The sequence below is a fragment of the Balaenoptera musculus genome, chromosome 8 (genome assembly GCF_009873245.2).
Source record: "Balaenoptera musculus isolate JJ_BM4_2016_0621 chromosome 8, mBalMus1.pri.v3, whole genome shotgun sequence".
Lineage (NCBI taxonomy): Eukaryota > Metazoa > Chordata > Mammalia > Artiodactyla > Balaenopteridae > Balaenoptera > Balaenoptera musculus.
The window spans coordinates 85316819-85335409 of NC_045792.1; the positions used below are offsets into that span (position 1 = coordinate 85316819).

At 44.8% G+C, this 18591-nt stretch overlaps 1 protein-coding gene across 5 annotated transcripts in view; it reads left to right on the plus strand.

Annotated features, from left to right (window-relative positions):
* Positions 1 to 17454, plus strand: part of EHF (ETS homologous factor) — a 41918-nt gene extending 24464 nt beyond the window's left edge. For 2 of the 5 annotated variants that reach the window (XM_036861321.1, XM_036861322.1), the window contains exons 3-9: positions 764 to 1009; positions 3211 to 3273; positions 5938 to 6006; positions 6125 to 6193; positions 11633 to 11695; positions 13264 to 13459; positions 13563 to 17454. In XM_036861321.1, the coding sequence (XP_036717216.1) occupies positions 764 to 1009; positions 3211 to 3273; positions 5938 to 6006; positions 6125 to 6193; positions 11633 to 11695; positions 13264 to 13459; positions 13563 to 13662 (806 nt within the window). In that variant the 3' untranslated portion in view covers positions 13663 to 17454. The remainder of the gene's footprint in view (positions 1 to 763; positions 1010 to 3210; positions 3274 to 5937; positions 6007 to 6124; positions 6194 to 11632; positions 11696 to 13263; positions 13460 to 13562) is intronic. The other 3 variants (XM_036861323.1, XM_036861325.1, XM_036861324.1) reach the window with 3 other exon arrangements.
* The last annotated feature ends 1137 nt before the right edge of the window (positions 17455 to 18591 follow it).

Genomic DNA, 18591 nt, shown 5'->3' on the forward strand with positions numbered 1-18591 from the left:
GAACAACATAGAAAAAAGGCAAAAGGTCACTTGAGGAATAGTTAGTGAAGAGCCTTAATGCCTGACTTGGCAGTTTTGGGCCTAATTTCAGTGGATAAAGGGAAATTGCTGAAGGTAGCTGAGTAGGGAAGTGACATCCTAGTGGCTATAATAACCAGTATGGGGTGGGAGGATGTCAGCTCAGTGAGCACATGAATCATCTGGACCACTTTGGGGAGCAGCAAAGGCATCACAGAGAAAAGAACCTGAGTCTCAAGCTTCATTTTTGGTTGAAGATGGTCTGAGTTTTGGGTATGTATGTGTATATATGAGTGTGTAAATGGGAAATAAATGAGAAATAAATGGGAGAGAGAGAGGGAGAAGAAGGAGAGAACTCTGTGGGTGTGGACAAGAAGCTAATACTCTGTTGAAACTGTAGCAATGCTTTACCTTTCATGGTAGTTTGTGGGAGGTGGGGAAAGAGCTCATGATCTCAGAGCATTTCAAGTGTTGTGTCCTCATCCAGAGCTCAGGGGTAAGTGTATGGAGAACAAAATGAAGATCTACGGAGGCTGAATGATTGGCTCCCACCACAACTGGGGAAAGAATTGCATTTCCTAGAGCCTCCTCTCCAGAGCCCATCTCACGCTCCAATCCCCACGGATGCACGCAGAGGGTGGTTGTGACCCCTGTGACGTCTGGCAGCCAGAAGGGCATCCCCACGTCTGGGTTCATGCTCGGAAACAAACACGGGTCACTCACAGGGCCGACTCCTGTTTTGCAGTTTCCAGCGGGTTTTTTGGAGGCCAGTGGCATGAAATCCATCCTCAGTACTGGACCAAGTACCAGGTGTGGGAGTGGCTCCAGCACCTCCTGGACACCAACCAGCTGGACGCCAGCTGCATCCCTTTCCAGGAGTTTGACATCAACGGCGAGCACCTCTGCAGCATGAGTCTACAGGAGTTCACCCGGGCGGCGGGGACAGCGGGACAGCTCCTCTACAGCAACTTGCAGCATCTCAAGTGGAATGGTAACTCTGTCTCTGTCTCTGTCTCTCTGCCCTGCTAGGAGCCAGCTGGGAAGAGCAGAGACTCCACAGCTGGCAGGGTTCCTGTTTAGGGCCATCCAAGGATGGTCTCACCTCCAAATTACTGTTTCCTGAGACAGAGAAGTAGAAGGGAGGTGAGAGGACAGGCTTGAAGCCTAGGGTACAAGGTGTGTCTAATCCCATACAAAACCAGCATAATGTAATTCTCTCCTTACATGGTTAATTTCCAAGGAGACAAAGGTTAGCTGGGTATTCACAGGATACTTGGTACTCTCAGAAAACCACTTCTTTCTCTTGCAAATGGGGTTCAATTGTTTCATTCCCAATCCCTTGCTTGTTAAGATCATCATGGCTATTTTTTAGAAAAAATTTCTACACCTAGGTTCTTAAGATGGGACTTAAGTGTGGTAAGAAAATAGGCAAAATTAGATCTAGTTTGTTTTTTGGGAGGGGAGAAAGCTTACGATATTACAACAGATTTTTAAAAGGTCCTGAATCGAAAAAAGGCTTAAAACGAATGGTCTGGACACGTTTGGGATGTTTCTGCAGTGATTTCTGGGATTGGTGCTGCCCTAGAGCCCCAGGTGTCTTTCCTGAGGCCTCACCTAGCACATAGACAGGCATCGTTTAAAGGCTGTCCATTGGTGATAGTTTATTCACACATGCACGCGTGCTACACTGGCTTGTAAGAGCTGGTAGGGTAGACAACTATCTTGCAGAATGTCCTTGACACTGGCCTAAGGTGCTTCTGATAATGGTTATAAAAACTAGCTCCTCTGAGAACTATTTTGGAAAGCAGTGATATGTACGAATAGTGAGCTGTCCTGTCCACATCAGAATGGGCATGTCTGTCTAAGCAGAATCTGTGTTTGGGCATGTAGCTGGGGCTTTGGGAAGCATGAGCTCCAGGGCTATGAACCAGATTCAGATCCAGATAGCTGCCATCAACACTGAAGAGAACCCAACGTCTGGCTTCGGAGCGGGCAGAAGTGGTGGCCATTTGAGATGACCTCATTCAGCTCCTGGGCACTCCCTACTTCCCATCCACCTCACAGAGGTGGTTGCTCATTTTTCTTTTACTAGAACCAAACCAAACAAAGCTCTAAAAATAACCCCCAGGAATCTTCAGAAAGAGCAGACTTACACTTGAAGAATTAAAAGTATTTACCTCCCCACCTCCAATTAAATCCGCTCCTTTAAAGCTTTGCCCTGATTGAAGCTTAAGGCAGGGAAGCGTGGGAGGTGATGTGGCCATCCTTGACCTTCCACCTTTGACCTTCCATCTTTGGCCTTCCATGACTTGCACGCTGCTGGTGCCTCTGAATGCCTAATGGCCAGATTTCTCACCTTTGTTTCGTTGTTTGCCTTTTTGTAGACATTCTACTAACCTACATTTATTGAGTATTTACTTATACAAGGACTCTAAGTGAATTGATTCATTTGGTGACCTTATGAGAAAATAAATATTGCACCCATTTGACAGGGGCAGTTTTCATCTGGGAAAACTGAAGGTCAGAGACATTAAAGCATGACCTCTGCTCCTGAGATACTTATAATCTGGGTGGGCAGGAAAAACATATGAAATGAATTCACATGTATATATGATACATCTGGAGAGAAGTTGCCAGGCATAGATAAGGGAAGAATCACTGCACTTATCCAGACATAGCTCATAGATTAGATCTAATCAAAAGGGGTTTGATTAAATTTAAGATCAAAGAAGAATTAAGGTGGTTTTCCTTGTGTTTTCTTTGCATTTTGTATCAAATCTTAGTATGGGAAAGCACCTTAGAGGAAATCTAATGACTTTATCTAGTTTAATCCCCTAAATATACAGTTGAGGAAACCAAGATGAAGAAAGGTGAAGTACCTTGCAGCTATTAGTGGAAAAACTGGTCTTTCAACTTCTAAAGTTCTATTTCCTTCATACTGGATGCCTTCTCTATACAAGGCCAAATAATTCCATCTGATGTTGGTGCCCTAGCTGCTGATTTTCTAGGTCAAGGGCCCCAGGCTTGAGATTATAGATCCAGAGAGGGAAGCCCCCTCCCAGAAGCAAAGAAGGGTGATCATGCTGCAGGATTGTCAGAAGCTCTTCCATGAAGCCAGCTTCGTCCTTGGTCAAGCATCACACTTTGGCTCCACGTGGGCCCGCCCTGAGTTTCCCAATCTGTCCTTCACAGGCCAGTGCAGCAGTGACCTGTTCCAGTCCACACACAATGTCATTGTCAAGACCGAACAAACCGGTGAGTCGTGGCAGATGAAGGGAGCCAACTTGGTAGGCAAAGGCCCGCGGAGGACAACTGGGAGGGAGTGTGAGGGAGAGTGTGGGAGCAGGACGGAGCCAGGACTTTGGCAGGAAACCCAGGGATGTCTCTTCCCTGGCTGTCTCCACTGGGCCAGGCAGCCATGAGCCTCATCCCTCGTCCTTGGGACCAATGACTGCCGACAATTTCTGATTTCTAAGGTTGATGGTGAGCCTAATTCTGCCCACACTTCTCTGCTTCCCATGGTTGGTCAAGGGAACATCCAGGCTCTGATCCAGGAGCCCAGAAAATGCAGAGTCTAAGTGGGCTTTCTTGTCACCACAAAGAGTCAGGGGATTGCACTTGGCCAAGTTAGGAGCAGCAAGGGGAGAGGAGAGGAAGGGTCAGTGTCTCCTCTCTCCCTCCTCCCTCGGAGGGAGTGTGTTTCACAAGGAGGAGGAAGATTCGGACTCTGTGTTGTAGTTACTACAGTTTCTGGGGACCTTGGAGTTTCTGTAGGGGTGTCCAAAGGCAGCTGTGGAACTGACTCCTGCCTTAAGTACGCTTTTAGACAAAAGCCACTATTCTGAGCTCTGAGTAGGGTCTGCAGTCCCAGAGTAGCTACATTCATTTTTGTTCTCCTTCATCTGCCTAATCATCCCTCCTTCCTCTGTCCCAATATCTCTCTCCTGGGGACTGTCTGTCTCCCCTAGAGACTTGCAGGGGGCAGTATCTGCCTCAAGAAGTTGTGCCCTAGAGCCTTGTACCAATCAGAGGTCTTTGCATAGTGACTTTTGGCCTATGACCTCTTAGTCTAGGGAGAGCTCTGCAAGTCCCCCCAAGTCCATAGGAGCAGCCACTGCTCCAAGGTCACTCCCCATGTCCACATCAGTGAGAATGTGCGCCACATGGACCAACCACCGAGTTTGCCTCAGGCCTCCCTGCAGGTTGCGTGCCAGTCACCAAGGACTGTATTTGACCTGGGGTGATTTGTGAGTCACTAGGGGCAGAAATTGGCCCCATGCATTATTTACTCTTTTATAAGGGGGCTGGTCTACCATTATTAAAGAAAAAACAGTAGCTGCTAAACATGTTAATTAGGTATTCCTAGCCCTGCCCTTCCCCCCAGAGACCAGGGTTGAGTTACCCAGATGGTCTATGCTTTATGGGCGTGACTGCCCTAGAGGCAGGCACAGGACTTGGCCGAGAGGATGGTGCCCCCTGACCCCTAATCCCCACTGTTGACTGGACAGATAGCCCAGCGGAGGAGCCAGGTTGGTACTGGAGAGGTCCCAAGTACTTGACAGTTCCTCCTTGACCATCCAGACATTCTCACGTTGCCAGTTCAGAAAAGCTGAGCCGAAGGGTGGGGAAGAAGCTCCACCCTGGGAGGAGGGGAAAGGAGGCTCATACAGGGGCCAACACCCCCAAACCTTATTGGTTCTGTTTGTTTTCAGAGACAACAACAGGTGTATAAGGTGACCCAACGAGGACAGAGGGTGTAACCCCTAAGAGATCAGGCTTGGGGTGCCCAAACACGTAGCTATTAGTTCAAATACCAGCTAAATCCCTATGTCGTAAACAGGAGGACTTAGCCAGTGAGTCAGGTTTTTATACCATTTATGCTACAAAAACAAAATGAAACTCGGCCAGTGGCTTACCACCCCGGCCCTGAAATTCAGAGGCTGGGCAGGAGGGAGCTGAGGGCAGCCTCTGTCTGTGACGAGGGGAGAGCAGGAAGTTCCTGGTGGGGATGAGGTGACAGCTCCTGCCAGGTCTCACAGCTCTTGGCCAGCCAGGAAAGAAGAAGCTTCTGTTGGAGATCAGCCCAGAGGTGAGGGGTGTGTAGGAGTCGGGCTTCATTTAGGGTAGGTGGAGGGGAGTTTCCTTGGAGTCTGAAATCTGAAGAGTCAGGAGACGTGCTTACCCAGCACACTGAAGAGAGAGAGAGAGAGAGAACTTTTCCTAGATGAAGCAATGAGGCCCTACTCTTAAAACCTGTTTATTTGATTTGGTAACACTCTTATCTCCTTCTCCTTAGTTTTGTTTTGAAAATTTTATGTCACCCCTTAATCATATTGGAGAAATCCTGGAGGGAGGGGGCTGTCACCCAACTTGAGGAGAGTTTCTCTCTGGATTTTAGCAACAAAGACTCTGTGATAAGACTGAGCAGACTTTTTCTTAAAGAAACATCATTAATTCTCCCAGGAAGATGTTACTAGGACAAGATGCTCATTAATCATGAAATTATTTTGTCCCTACCATTTTTTTTTACTAGTATAAAAATATTCTGGTGACAATATAGTAGAATGTAAGACAACACCAGGCTCCTGGACCCCCCCAAGTGCAGACTGGGAATATCCTCAGGAAAGCATTGGTCTAGGACAGGATCCCACTGTTGCAACTTCTCTCACTTCCCTCAAAATGCAACAGGTGTAGAACACCTGCATGGGGCCGTAACAAAGTCCATCTCCCCTAGGGCCCTGGAAGAAAACTGGGGTAACATTATTATAAGGTAACATGTGGCTGAAGCAGAATCTTATCTCTTCTCTCTGAGAACCACCCCCTTGTCCCACACCTCTTTGATGAACAGCGAGTAAGAAAAGGCAAACTCCTCACCTGGGGAAGGTGATTGCTGACATTCCCATTTTCTGTCCTCTGTAGACCCTTCCATCATGAACACCTGGAAAGAAGAAAACTATTTATATGACACCAACTATGGTAGCACAGTAGGTAACTAACTCCCCAACGCTTAAGACCCTTTTACATTCTTATTCTGGTTTTCTAACAGCCAAAAATTTATATTGTAAGGAGGGGACTCTTAATGTCCTTTATGCTTTCATTGCCACAGAGTTGTTGGACAGCAAAACTTTCTGCCGGGCCCAGATCTCCATGACAACCAGCGGTCACCTTCCCATTGGTAAGTTGTCCTGACATCCGAGGCTGAGTGTGCCTCCTGCAGGTGCTTGCCGTGAATTAATGAGAATTACCAACGCCCTCCATTTCCAACTTTGCTGGAGTCTTTCCCATTAAAAGGCTAGGAAAGGGTTATAAAGAATCTGCTTTGGGGCCCATATTTGTACACTGAAAATGACCAGCGAGGATGCTTCTAGGAAATGTGTTTTGCTCCTGTGAAACCAAGTCACTCTCTGTGACAACAGAAACTCTCTTTTCAGTAAAAACTTGCTTTTGTGAAATTATCCAATAAAATTATTCATATGTGGGTATACTTATGGGGGAGAAGGCTCTATTTAATTTTCAACAAGCTGTCTTTGGCTTTAGAGAAAGAATGTCTAACAGTGGAATTCAGAGGTCAGTGAACCTGGGATGATGGTCTCTGGGTGGAGGGGCAGTAGCTGAAAACTTCTGGAACCCTGGGAATCACAGGTCAGTTTTGAAGTCTGACCTTGTTGGCTCATCAGGACTCTCTAATTAGTCAGACCACCTGCACATTATGAATTATGTTCATATGAGTTGTGTTTGGTTAGGATTGGATGCATCTGGGGGCTACCCATGACTCTCAATCAAGGTTACACTGAGTGGGAGGGTTGGTCTGTTGGGAGTCTGGGAGAGGAGCTTTCAGATTGTATTTCAGATTACTTCTCCTTGTCCACTTACAAATAGGTCCATTGGTAGGAATGAGTGCATGGGGGAGGTGAAGAGAGGGTTTCGTGCTGTCCCTTGATCTCGGTGCGAATTTGTGAATCTGTTTGGCTCTGTGAAATGAAGCTTAGACCCGTCACAAGTGAATCTGTCTTTTCCTGGAATTGGATTTGGGGCAACTTCAGGACTGGGATTTAAAAGAGTGTCTGTGAAAGGAAGAATCAAAAAACAACCCCTCCTCCTTCCTTTTTTTTTTTTGATTTTGTTGAGTGTGCTTTTGAGAACTGAAAAAATGAAAGCTTTTGGTTTGAGGTTTTGTTCGGGTCAAGCCCTTTGAATAAGACAGGGCTGGGAGCCAGGGTAAATGCTTCTGGAATTGAGGTTAAGAATGGAGGCCAATTCATTTCTCGACCTCCCCCTCCACACAGAGGCCCATCGCATTATGTGTCACTAAGTATTTGCTGAAATTAGGGAACTAGATCAAACACTGGAAAGGTTCTGCAGTGGATTTGCCGTGCTGGGGGAACTGAGCCAGCCAGGGTAAAATTTCTGTGGCAATCGTTGTCACCCAGTCAAGACCAAGGTTTTCAGAGCTGAAGAAACCACCCTGGTCACCCTCTGACTTCCTGACACACCTCCTAAGGTGTCATCTCCCATGTCCTGGGTCTTTGGCTTAGGGCAGAAGATTCCAAGGAAGAATAAAGTTGAACCAACCACTTCCTGAGCCTCAGGGATGGTTAGGTCTCTAGGCACCTGGGAAACGAAAAGCCATAATCAACAACTCTGCTGCCCTCACAGCCAGGCCACCCTGCTGTCTCCTGCATCCTGACTTAACCTGCTGGAATCTCCCAATCAACAGGGACCAACGTCGGCTTTCATATTTGTAGTAACAGGGAACTCACTGTCTCCTGAGTGCGACTATTGTACTTTTGAATAGTCCTTCTTCAAATGGGCTTTACAAATCTGCTCTCCTGCACCTCCCTTGATTCTTGATCACCTTACTCCAGATTCCTATCCCGAAATTGTAACACAGGCTGGAAAATGAGATAAACCATCCAGGACCCCGATCAGAATGATCACTTTAAGAATCATTTCAGTGTCTGGGTTGGTAAATTCTTTGGGGTAACAGCCTTCCAGGTAGGATAGTTAATTACAGCCTTGTAAGGATCAATTCCTTTCAGAATAGTTTAGTCTCTACTGGACGGGACCAGAACCAACCCCCCCCCCCCGCCCCCGCAAAGACCCTTGTCATTTGTCTGAGTCTTTAGATTTCCAGCTCCCATGAAATGGAGCGCAGTTAAGTATCTTTATGTGTTTTAGTGCAAGTCACAAGCCGCGCTGAGGCGAGGCCACATGTAAACTGATGCCCTCGCTGATAAACACAGGTGGGGAAGCGGGCTCTGTTTTGATTTCTCTGTCATCTGCTCATTTCATAAAATGGCCGCCGTCAGTGTTCCTGATCTGCCCGGTAGTCCTCGAGCCAATCACGCTAACTCGGGATTGATGTGTTTATTTACCGACTCGCTGAGCCTAGAGCGAGGGTGGCATGGTCTATTATAACACTGAAATTTGTATATCCCGTAAAGAAATGGCTCGCAGCTGAATCATATGCAAATGCTTCTAATCTTTGCTTCTTGTGAAGCAGCTTAGATGAAGTCACGCTCTGGAACTCATCATAAACTTGTGCCTTGGTGCTGGCCCGTCTGGATTGGACCTTGACCTCAGGTGCCTGGGAGTGGAGCAGGAGAAGGCCAAGCTGGACAGTTTCCCCAAAGCAAGCCATTATTTTATAAGGATGAATCACTTAACCACGAGGCTAACTTCAAAGGTTTTGACTTTTATTTTGGGGCCAGGGGAAGATACAGGGGGCAAGGCCATCATATTAAGGTAAGGTTTCAGATCAAAAGATTTTAGTGCTGAGGCAGGTGGGTGATTCCACAGCTTGTCCCCCACGCCCTGGGGGCTGGAAGAAGAGGCTGGAAGAAATTCAAGTTTCTTTTGCCTTTGGCTGCATATTCTTGCATACAATGATGCACACATTTTTATTTGGGGAATTTTTTCGCGGGAGGTCTTTCTTAAGCTGGATGGAAGTCTAGCTTGGGTAAATGGCTGACATCTCAAAGAGAACATTTCCTCGTGGTGTAGCTGGTCTGGGGGTTCTTAATCTGGAGTCCATGGACTCCTAAGTGACCCACATACTCTTGAAATTGTTGCAGAATTTCACGAGTGTACACATATGTGCCTTTTTCTGGGGAGAGGGGCCAAGGTTTCCATTTTATTCATAAAGGTACCTTAACCCCCCAAAGTATCTGATTCTTGCATTACATGAGTTTGCAACCCCTAAACAATGATTGAGGCCAAAAAGCTGAGAGACACCTATACTCTGGTTTTTCTGAGTTCAATGCTGGCTCTGAAATAATGGCCCTGCATCCCTCCTGGATGCCATTTGAAAATGAGCTTTGCTTGTGGCCTGCTGGGTAAATGCCACTCTTTGTCTGCAGAACAACGTGGCCCTGTCAGAGTGATGTATCACTTGGAAACCGGGGTGGGTGCCAACCTGTCGCAATATTGTCACATCCTGATGGGATGTCGCAACCTCACCCTGAAACCTACAGGGAGGGAGAGTGGAGTCTCCTTGCATTTCCTGCGAATTTGTTCATTCAGATTTCAGAGAAATCCAAGTCAGGTGCAAACCCTCCTGCTGACAATGTTGAGGGGGAGGGGCGGCGGGGCGGGGGAGGCTGGTGGCGCATTTAACCAGAAAAAGAGGTTTCTCTTCTAACCAGATCTTATTAGAACGCTCTCATCTATCCCACCACGACTTTCAAACTGCTGGGAGCTCTGAGTTGTGACAATCTGGGGGATCAGATAGGTGAATGCATCCATGCACGCGGGGAAATAGAGAATCATCAAATTGGAATGACTCTTCCCCACTAACTAGTGGGTTGCAGAACTGAAGCTGATTCTCGGCAGGGAAGACGTTTATGAAATCTGTTACGTGGCACCATGTTTGGAAATGGCATAGAATAGTGGTTATGAGTAAAACCTCTGGATCCTGCTAGTACCTTCTTCATAGGATGATTGTGTGAATCAAATCAGGTGATTCATGTAAAGTGCTGACCACAGTGCCTGGTACATAGTAAGTGGTCAAGAAACAGGAGCTAGTCTTCTTAACCATTTTCCTTAGGAGCTAATGGTATTCAAACTTTATTGAAAATCGGATCACTGTTGACAATCTTGAAAGCTGTGGACCCTCTTCCTTTGCCTGCGGTTTCAGTCAGTCTGAAATGCCCTTGAAGTCCACACATGGGTCAGCAAACCTTAAGTTAGGGAGCCCTGATGTAATGTACACAGAAGGGATGCAATATACTGGTCCAATTTCTTATCAGGATTGGCTACCATTTAGGGGCTGTCCTGGATTCAAGTTGGCAGATTTTTGATTGTGGGAATTTTTTTTGGTAAGATCTGCTTTAGTCTTCCTGACACTTGAAGTGCTCACTGACACACACACACACACACACACACACACACACACACACTGCTAGATCATTTAGTTTTCTCTTTAACAAGTTTTATTTCACAGATTTGCCTCTGTCATCTCCTCTTTGTTGATAATCTCAAGGGTTACCATAATGAGTCATTTGTTAAACTAATCTGTGTTTCCATAGTCCACTGTGGCCCTCTGTACTGAGCTCAGGCCAGTCAATGGCCCCTTTGTCAGGCTGATTAAAAGGTAACTTTGCATGCCAAAAAAGGCACTCCTCTGGCTTAAAAGTCATCTTTCTTTGTTATAAATGTTTACATTTTTGTACTCTCTCTCTCTCTCTCTCTCTCTCTCTATATATATATATAAACCTAAAACTTTTCAATGACCTAAATCCTTCAGTGGGGACTTCCCTGGTGGTGCAGTGGTTAAGAATCCGCCTGCCAATGCAGGGGACATGGGTTCGATCCCTGGTCCGGGAAGATTCCACATGCCGCAGAGCAACTAAGCCCGGCACCACAACTACTGAGCCTGCGCTCTAGAGGCCGCGAGCCACAACTACTGAGCCTGCGTGCCACAACTACTGAAGCCCACGCGTCTAGAGTCCGTGCTCCGCAACAAGAAGCCACTGTAATGAGAAGCCCGTGCACCGCAATGAAGAGTAGCCCCTGCTCGCCTCAACTAGAAAAAGCCCGCGGGCAGCAAAGAAGACCCAACGCAGCCAAAAATAAATAAATTTAAAAAAATAAAAATAAAAAAATAAAAAATAAATCCTTCAATGGCTTCCCATCTCTCACAGAATAAGAGCTAAAATCCTCAAAAAGTCCTACAAGGCCTTAGTGATCTGAGCCTCACCTGCTCCCCTCTGCCCCTTGTTCACAGCCACACTGGCTTCCTTCTATTCTATGTACACTGACCTCAGGGCCTTTGCACTTACTATTCGCAGGCATGGAAAGCTCTTCCACAAGCTCTCTGTATGGCTGTCTCCCTCACACCTTTCTGGTCCCCTTATCAGAGACGTCTTCTGTGACCACCTTATATTTAATGGCAAAATTATTCTCATCTCCATACTTCTACCCCTATTTCTTACCCTGAAATTTTTTCTCCAGAGCACTTATCATCTCTGTTTTGTTTTGGACACGACCACCTACCTCAACAGTGCCAGGCATGTAGTAGGTGCTCAATAAATACTGGTGAAATGAGTGGATGAATGGATGAAGATGATAATTGTAGGAAATAGGGAAATGAAGCAGTTCTCATTTTTCTCTTTAGCAGAGTCGCCTGATATGAAAAAGCAGCAAGACCAACCAACAAAGTCCCACACCAAAAAGCACAGTAAGTTGGCTGGCTTTCAGATGCCTCCTGGCCCTTCCCCTTGAGTGGAGAGTAACTGGAGGCCACCAGTTTTTAGACAAATATTGCCTCTGCCTGCTGCCTGCATTTCTTCACCTCAGACTGGGTAGGGTGTGAAAAGAGAGGCATCACTTGCTGGCTAAGTAACCCCCTCTGCAGTCGTTTCTCAAAGTGGAGCCCCCGTGGATATTTCCTCCTCATTCTGTTCTCTTTGTGCTAAAACTGAGACATCAGTGAACGAGAACTTCTTGCAGGCATGGGGTGAGCAATTTCCCTTTCTCCAGAAAAAAGGGTGGGAAGAGGAGAAAGATGGGAAGAAACAGCTGAGGGTGTATTCTTTTTTTCTTTTGCTGAATGTTGGCTTCTTACTTTTGTGGAGTTATTGTTCCAAGAAGTACTGTTTATTCTTAAGATTCAACAGTGCTTTTGGGGAGCTGTATTTCCCCCGATAATAAAACCTTATGAAAGTGTATGAAATATCAGAGACGTGGGGGTGGGCGGGGGGAGGACACGGAAAGAAATCAAGGTGGTATAATCTGGAAATTGTAAGGAGTTGGACTGCTATCTGCTATCTGCTACTCCAGGTCATCCCACAGAACTGAATGAACACAGCCCTTCAAATTGGGTGTGGGAGGGAGTTGTGTGTCACAAATCCAGTGGGGGTAGAATTGAATTTGGTTGCTAATTTCATTACAGTAGCTGTTTCATTTTCAAATTGGCCCCTGCAACCCCTGTGAGACCCTGCCCCAATATATTCTAGGAGTTAGAATTCTAAAACCCTACCGATGCGCATTTGGCTGACACACAGTTGCTGGGTGGCAGCCGTCTAATTGGTTGAGGTTCTAAATGAAAGAGATTCTGAATAAAAGTGGTTGAGCCATTGCTCTCCTGGGAAGTAACAAGTTGAAATGAATGCCCAGCAATCTGTCAGCCATATTTAGAAGATACTCCTCCTAGCCTAGGAGATCTAAAACCTATTTTTAAAATTTATTTCTTTTTATTGAAGTACAGTTGATTTACAATGTTGTGTTAATTTCTGCTGTACAGCAAAGTGATTCAGTTATACATATATATACGTTCTTTTTAAAAAATTTTTTTTTATTATTGTTTATCACAGGATATTGAATATAGTTCCCTGTGCTATACAGTAGGACCTTGTTGTTTATCCATTCCATATAATAGCTTACATCTGCTAACCCTGACCTCCCACTCCGCCGCCTCTCCCAACCCGTGCCCCCTTGGCAAACACAGATCTGTTCTCTATGTAAGACGTATTCTTTTGTCTTGGCTTTGCCACTGGTTAGCTGTGCGACCTTGGTCAAGTCAGTGAAATTCTCCATGCTTCAGCTTTCTGATTTGTAAAATTAAAAAACTGTGCTAGTTCATTCTTAACTACCCAGTGGGGATTCTGTGATTTGGCGTCACAGGTGGGTAGCATGGAATCGAGTATCTCTGACTTGATGTAAGATGTTTCAACTCTAGGCTTCCTCTAGCCCTTTCTTTGCGGTGACTTCAGCCATGAATAAACTCCTTTTTCTACTTTGCCTCAGATCCGCGAGGGACTCACTTATGGGAATTCATCCGCGACATCCTCCTGAACCCAGACAAGAATCCAGGGTTAATCAAGTGGGAAGACCGGTCTGAGGGCATCTTCAGGTTCTTGAAATCAGAGGCTGTGGCCCAGCTATGGGGGAAAAAGAAAAACAACAGCAGCATGACCTACGAAAAACTCAGCCGAGCCATGAGGTGAGGAGTTTCCCGTCTCCAAACATGATAAGGCCGTGTGACCAGTTATTCCCCCGGCTGTCTTAATCAGACCAGCCACCTTATGCAATGTGTTTTGTTACAGATATTACTACAAAAGAGAAATTCTGGAACGTGTGGATGGACGAAGACTGGTATATAAATTTGGGAAGAATGCACGCGGATGGAGGGAAAATGAAAACTGAAGCTGCTGACACATTGAACACAAACCTAAACACATCCCAAATGATAACCACCCAAGAAGTCCCTGGACGTAAATATTTCAAAGACTACTTTTCTCTGATATTTATGTACCATGACGGGGAAAAAAATACATCTACTTCTAACAGGAAGAAGGAACATGACAGTTGATAGAATTATTTTGTTACTTTGAAGTATGTCCTATATGGGGAACAAACGTACACAGTTTTCTGTGAAATATGACACTGTATGTGGTTGTGATTTGTTTTTGCCTCTGTTGTGAAGTTCTTTTCCACTGCAAGAACGGAGTCTGTAGCCATGTGCTTCTTGCTAAGGAGAAAGAAAAAAAAAAAAAAATCAGATGGCATTAAAAGTTTTTATATGCAAAATGATTTAGGAAAAGGTGACGTGTCCTCCGCACATAGCATCTTCGTGGCCTCGTCAAGAGAGGTGGGCGTGGTCGCTAGGATGAACTCCAGGGTCTCCGATTGGTGGGATGAACCAGAAGGATGCTGAGAATTCTACCCTGACCTTCAGGAGTCAGTGAGTGAAGAATGAAGACTTCCACAATCCACAGTGGACTGAAATCACTGCATAATCACATGACTTTTATGCTTAAATCAGAGAAGAATAATGGTGGAGGGGGCTTTATACTCATTCAGGAATGATTCACCTGGTGCCAAGTCTATCTTCCCTCCTCCCCCTTGGATGATTGGTGAAAAACTTCAATTGCCACCTCTGCTCACTTTTAGTTACTTAAGAGAAGGTCCGGCTTTGGTTATTTTTATCCCAGTTGCTCAAAAATAAGTGGGAAAAGGGAGGTAGTTATGAGTTTGCTCTTGTACTCCCGTTGTCCTGTGGTTTCCCAGTTAGCACAATTGATATTTTTGGCTGAATTATTCTTTGTTGTGTATTATTTGGCTGTCCTGTGTGTTTTGGGATGTTTAGCAGTGTCTATGATCTCTACCCACTAGGTGCCAATAGCACTCTGGTCCTCGAAGTTATGACAACCAAAAATGTCTCTAGACATTACCAAATGTCCCCGGGGCCGGAGGGGAGGGAGAACCACTGATTTAGCTAGTCAAGATGAAGATGGTGATTTATTCTCAGAGCAACAACAACAAAAAATCCCTAGAGTGAAGCAAAAGCAAGACTTTAAAGTCAACCTATTTTTCATTTTTAAAATGTTTGGACAATGGGTTGAAATAGCTAGAGGGATTTCTTTTCAGAACCTGAGATGAGAGCTAGACTCTGATAAATTAAACAAGGGCTAACAATAGAACACATTTGCACGAGAATTACAAAACAGAGTAAAAATTATATTGCAGAAGGAAACACTGAGAGGAGAGAAAAAGAGTGTGTGTGTGAGAGAGAGGAAGTTAGTTCCAGGGGAAAATCTTTGCAGATGTTAGTTCTTGTAATCTTTCCTCTTTTGGATAATCTCTTTCCTGTCTCATCTTAACTCATTCCAAAGTGAATGATGTCTTGCCTAGATTTGCATCCAGAAGAATGTTAAAAAAAAAAAAAAAAGTACAAAGAAAAGAAAGGAAGGATGGAAGAGAAAAACAGAAACCTCAGTTCAGGATCTATGGTCAGGAAGGAGTTGGAGACTTCTCCAATGATGGTGTTGTTCTGGGTCCCTGGAGACTTATCGCCAGACTCTGAAATCTGGGAGGAACTTGAGCCTGTAGACACTTTGAAAATGAGTTTGAACATCCAGATCCCTTTTGCAGCTTTTCTTTTCGGCTCCCCATGTCCTTGGCTTTCTCCTCCCTCCTGCCTCTCTATCTTGAGCATAATATGGGAATGAAGACATGTACCAATAAGAGGGGGCTCGTCTCATCCACTGATGGAACACCTCCTGCAGTGCCTTCCTCAACTCAGGCAAGCGAATCATAGTCAAAGGTTGCAGAGTGTCTGTAATGTATTCAGAAGGTTGGAAGTATGAAGAATTAAGAATTTGTCCTAATTATAATGAGAGCCATTATGGCCAGTGACCTTGGAGCACAGCTTAGTGAGATGAATGACCTTCTGAAGGTACAACCGAGTTGTTTTTCTCTCTGCCTGACTTGGGTGCTACTCAGTGTTGTCAAGTCACAGTTACTGAGGGAACTGAGAGAAATGAAGGTGAGCAGCACAGATCTGAGACATTCCTGCATGAAAGACACACCTTGCTCTCCAAGGAAGGCTAAAGAACTATGAGGCTTTCCCAGCAGTTGACTATACGTCCCACAGAATGAATTAAACCTCCAGATATTTGAATTAGTATAAACACATGAATGTTTGTGTGACTGTGTGTGTCTGAATTGTGTGACGTTATTAGGGGTGTCTGCTAATTTGCTCTCTGCTGTTTCTTCTCTGGCTTGGCCTGTTCATCATCTAGGCAGCCTGGATCCTTCTCCGACCTTGCTCTTCCGCAAACGTGTAAGTTTCTCACATTCCTCCAAATTGGTCTTGGCTCTTTCCTCACCCTCTCCGTTGAAGAGCAGTCCCTGCTTGGTACTGAGTCTGGGGCGTACTGACTGGAACGCTCTGCAGATAATTAACAGATTGTGTTATTTGTTGAAAGTGATGGTTTCTTGGCACCCGGTTCCTGCATAAATAGGTGGGCGTATTAAGTTCTCAGCATATCTCTCTATTGTCTTGGCTTGAGTTTGATGCATTTTCTGTGTGCTGTTCATGACTTGGAGAACTCAAGGTAATCGAGCCATACCAATTCGGGGTGTGAACAGAATCCTTCCCCCCGGTGTTGCAAGGGAAAGCAAAATCCCAGAGACAAGTCAGCACCAGGTGAAGCCCCCTTCTTTTGGCAACTCACAGCTTCTCACTTGAGAAGCTCGTCTGAGCCGATGCTCTTATGGTCACTACGCATGGTCTCCTTAAACTCTCCTTAAACTAAAGGCTTGGGCTCTTATTTGTTTTTTTCCTGGGAACCTGAGGCAGGAAAGGTATTGTTAAGACTTTACCAGACTCAGATCATCTGAGGCTTCTAGATATTTGACTTGATGAAACGAGCAAAGCCCTGACGCCCAGGGACATACTTACAGCTTCTTGAACTTGCTTTCTGAGCAGGGCAGACCCGGGCAATGAGTTTTCCTTTGAATGTGCTTGTCCTTCTTTAAATTCTTACCTTGCTAGACCGTAAGCTCTTTGAGGGCAGGGATGATATCTTAGCAATATTGTTTTCCCAGTATCTAACATGAGACAGGTCCTCAATAACAATATGTTGAGTTAATGAATGACTGTCTTCTGGAAGACTCCTCGGATTGGGAAGCCATGTCCATAATTGTGATGTAAATTGTTTTCTTCACTGGACGAAGAGCACAACAGCCAAAACTTCAAGGACATATTATCTATCAGGTGAACATTTTACTGTGAGACTCTTTACTTTGCCTTCCTACCTGTGCTGAAATAAAATCAAAACAGGTTATTTGGTTCTGCAAGTCAACATATGTTGTGGGAGAATTCTGTCACCTTATTAGGAACTGTGAGACTTATCTGGTATAAGAAGCCAGTCATGAACCTTGAACCTGTTTAAATCAATGAAGATTATGAATGTGTTTATATGATGTAAATTGCTATTTAAGTGTAAAGCAGTTCTAAGTTTTAGTATTTTGGGGTTGGTTTGTATTTTTTTGTTTGTTTTGAAAAACATTGAGGGATCTTTTGATAAGGTTAGTCATGCATGTTAGATTTTAGTTTTGCAAGTGTGTTGTTTTTCCAATGTATAAAGTGTAGGAAAAGTTAAAATAGTAAGAGGGAAAGGCAATTATATTATTCTTCTATAGTTAAAAAAAGTTTATCGAGTGCCTACTGTGTTCACAGCATGGAACCATATTTGTGAGGAGCTTATCTAACTATGTGGGGTGTAATGGGTACTCCATAGGAGCCCATTGGATGGATACTTCCCGTGTGAAAGAAAGAACACAGCAATCACAATTATCAGAGTTGAATTAAGCTCAGCATTGCTTCTCAGTATTCCATTTCTGGAATAAGAGATAGAGAGAACATTTAATAAAAACGTGTTGAGACTGGGCCTCACGAACCACTAAAATGTATAAGCCTTCACAAGTTTAGCTTAATTGGGATTAATCTTTCTGTAACTATATGCCTAATTCTTGCTTTTCTTCCCATCTGGCTTCTGGGTTGACAATTTGTGGGAAGCAACCCTACTGCTGCTATTTTTTTAAAAATCAGAAATCTTGCCCTTGAAACTGTGTTAAATTCAAACTGAGTATTTCTGTTTTATGAAAGAATTATATTTTTCAAAATACGGTTTTTTGGTTTGATGGGTCCCAGAAAACACTAATAAAAACCACAGAAACTAGCCTGTAACTGTGTGCTTCATGCTTCAACAAGTCATTCAAAACCAGGCTTCGAGGGAATGCACTTAGCAACACAACATATGCAGTTTCTGCATATAGTTACTCAATATGCATTTATTTACTGAGCATCTACTACCATGTGCCAGGCACTGTCCTAGGTACTGAGTTATGGCAGAGAATGAAAGAGACAAAAAAATATTCTGCTCTCGTGAAGTTTATGTTCTATTGGATGGAAACAGACAAGAAACAAAATATTAACAAACAAACATAGCATATCAGATGTGTAGTCAAGAAATGCAGAGCAAGGAAGAGGAGTAAAGTGTGCTGGATGGAGTATGTAGGGTTGATTGCAAGTTTAGGCAGGGTTAAGAAGGGTAGAAGGAAAGGAGCCATGAAGGTGGCTAGGGGAATGGTACCCTACTGGAGGGACCAGCAGGTGCAAAGTTCCTGAGGTTCCTGACGCGTGTTCCTGACATGTCCAAGGAACAGCAGGGCCCGTCTGTTTGCCAGAGTAGACTCAGCAGTAGTAGGAAATAATGTTAGAGAGGCCCTGGCAGGCCAGATCACACAGAACTTGGAGGTCATTTTGAAGGCTCTGGTTTTTCTTTT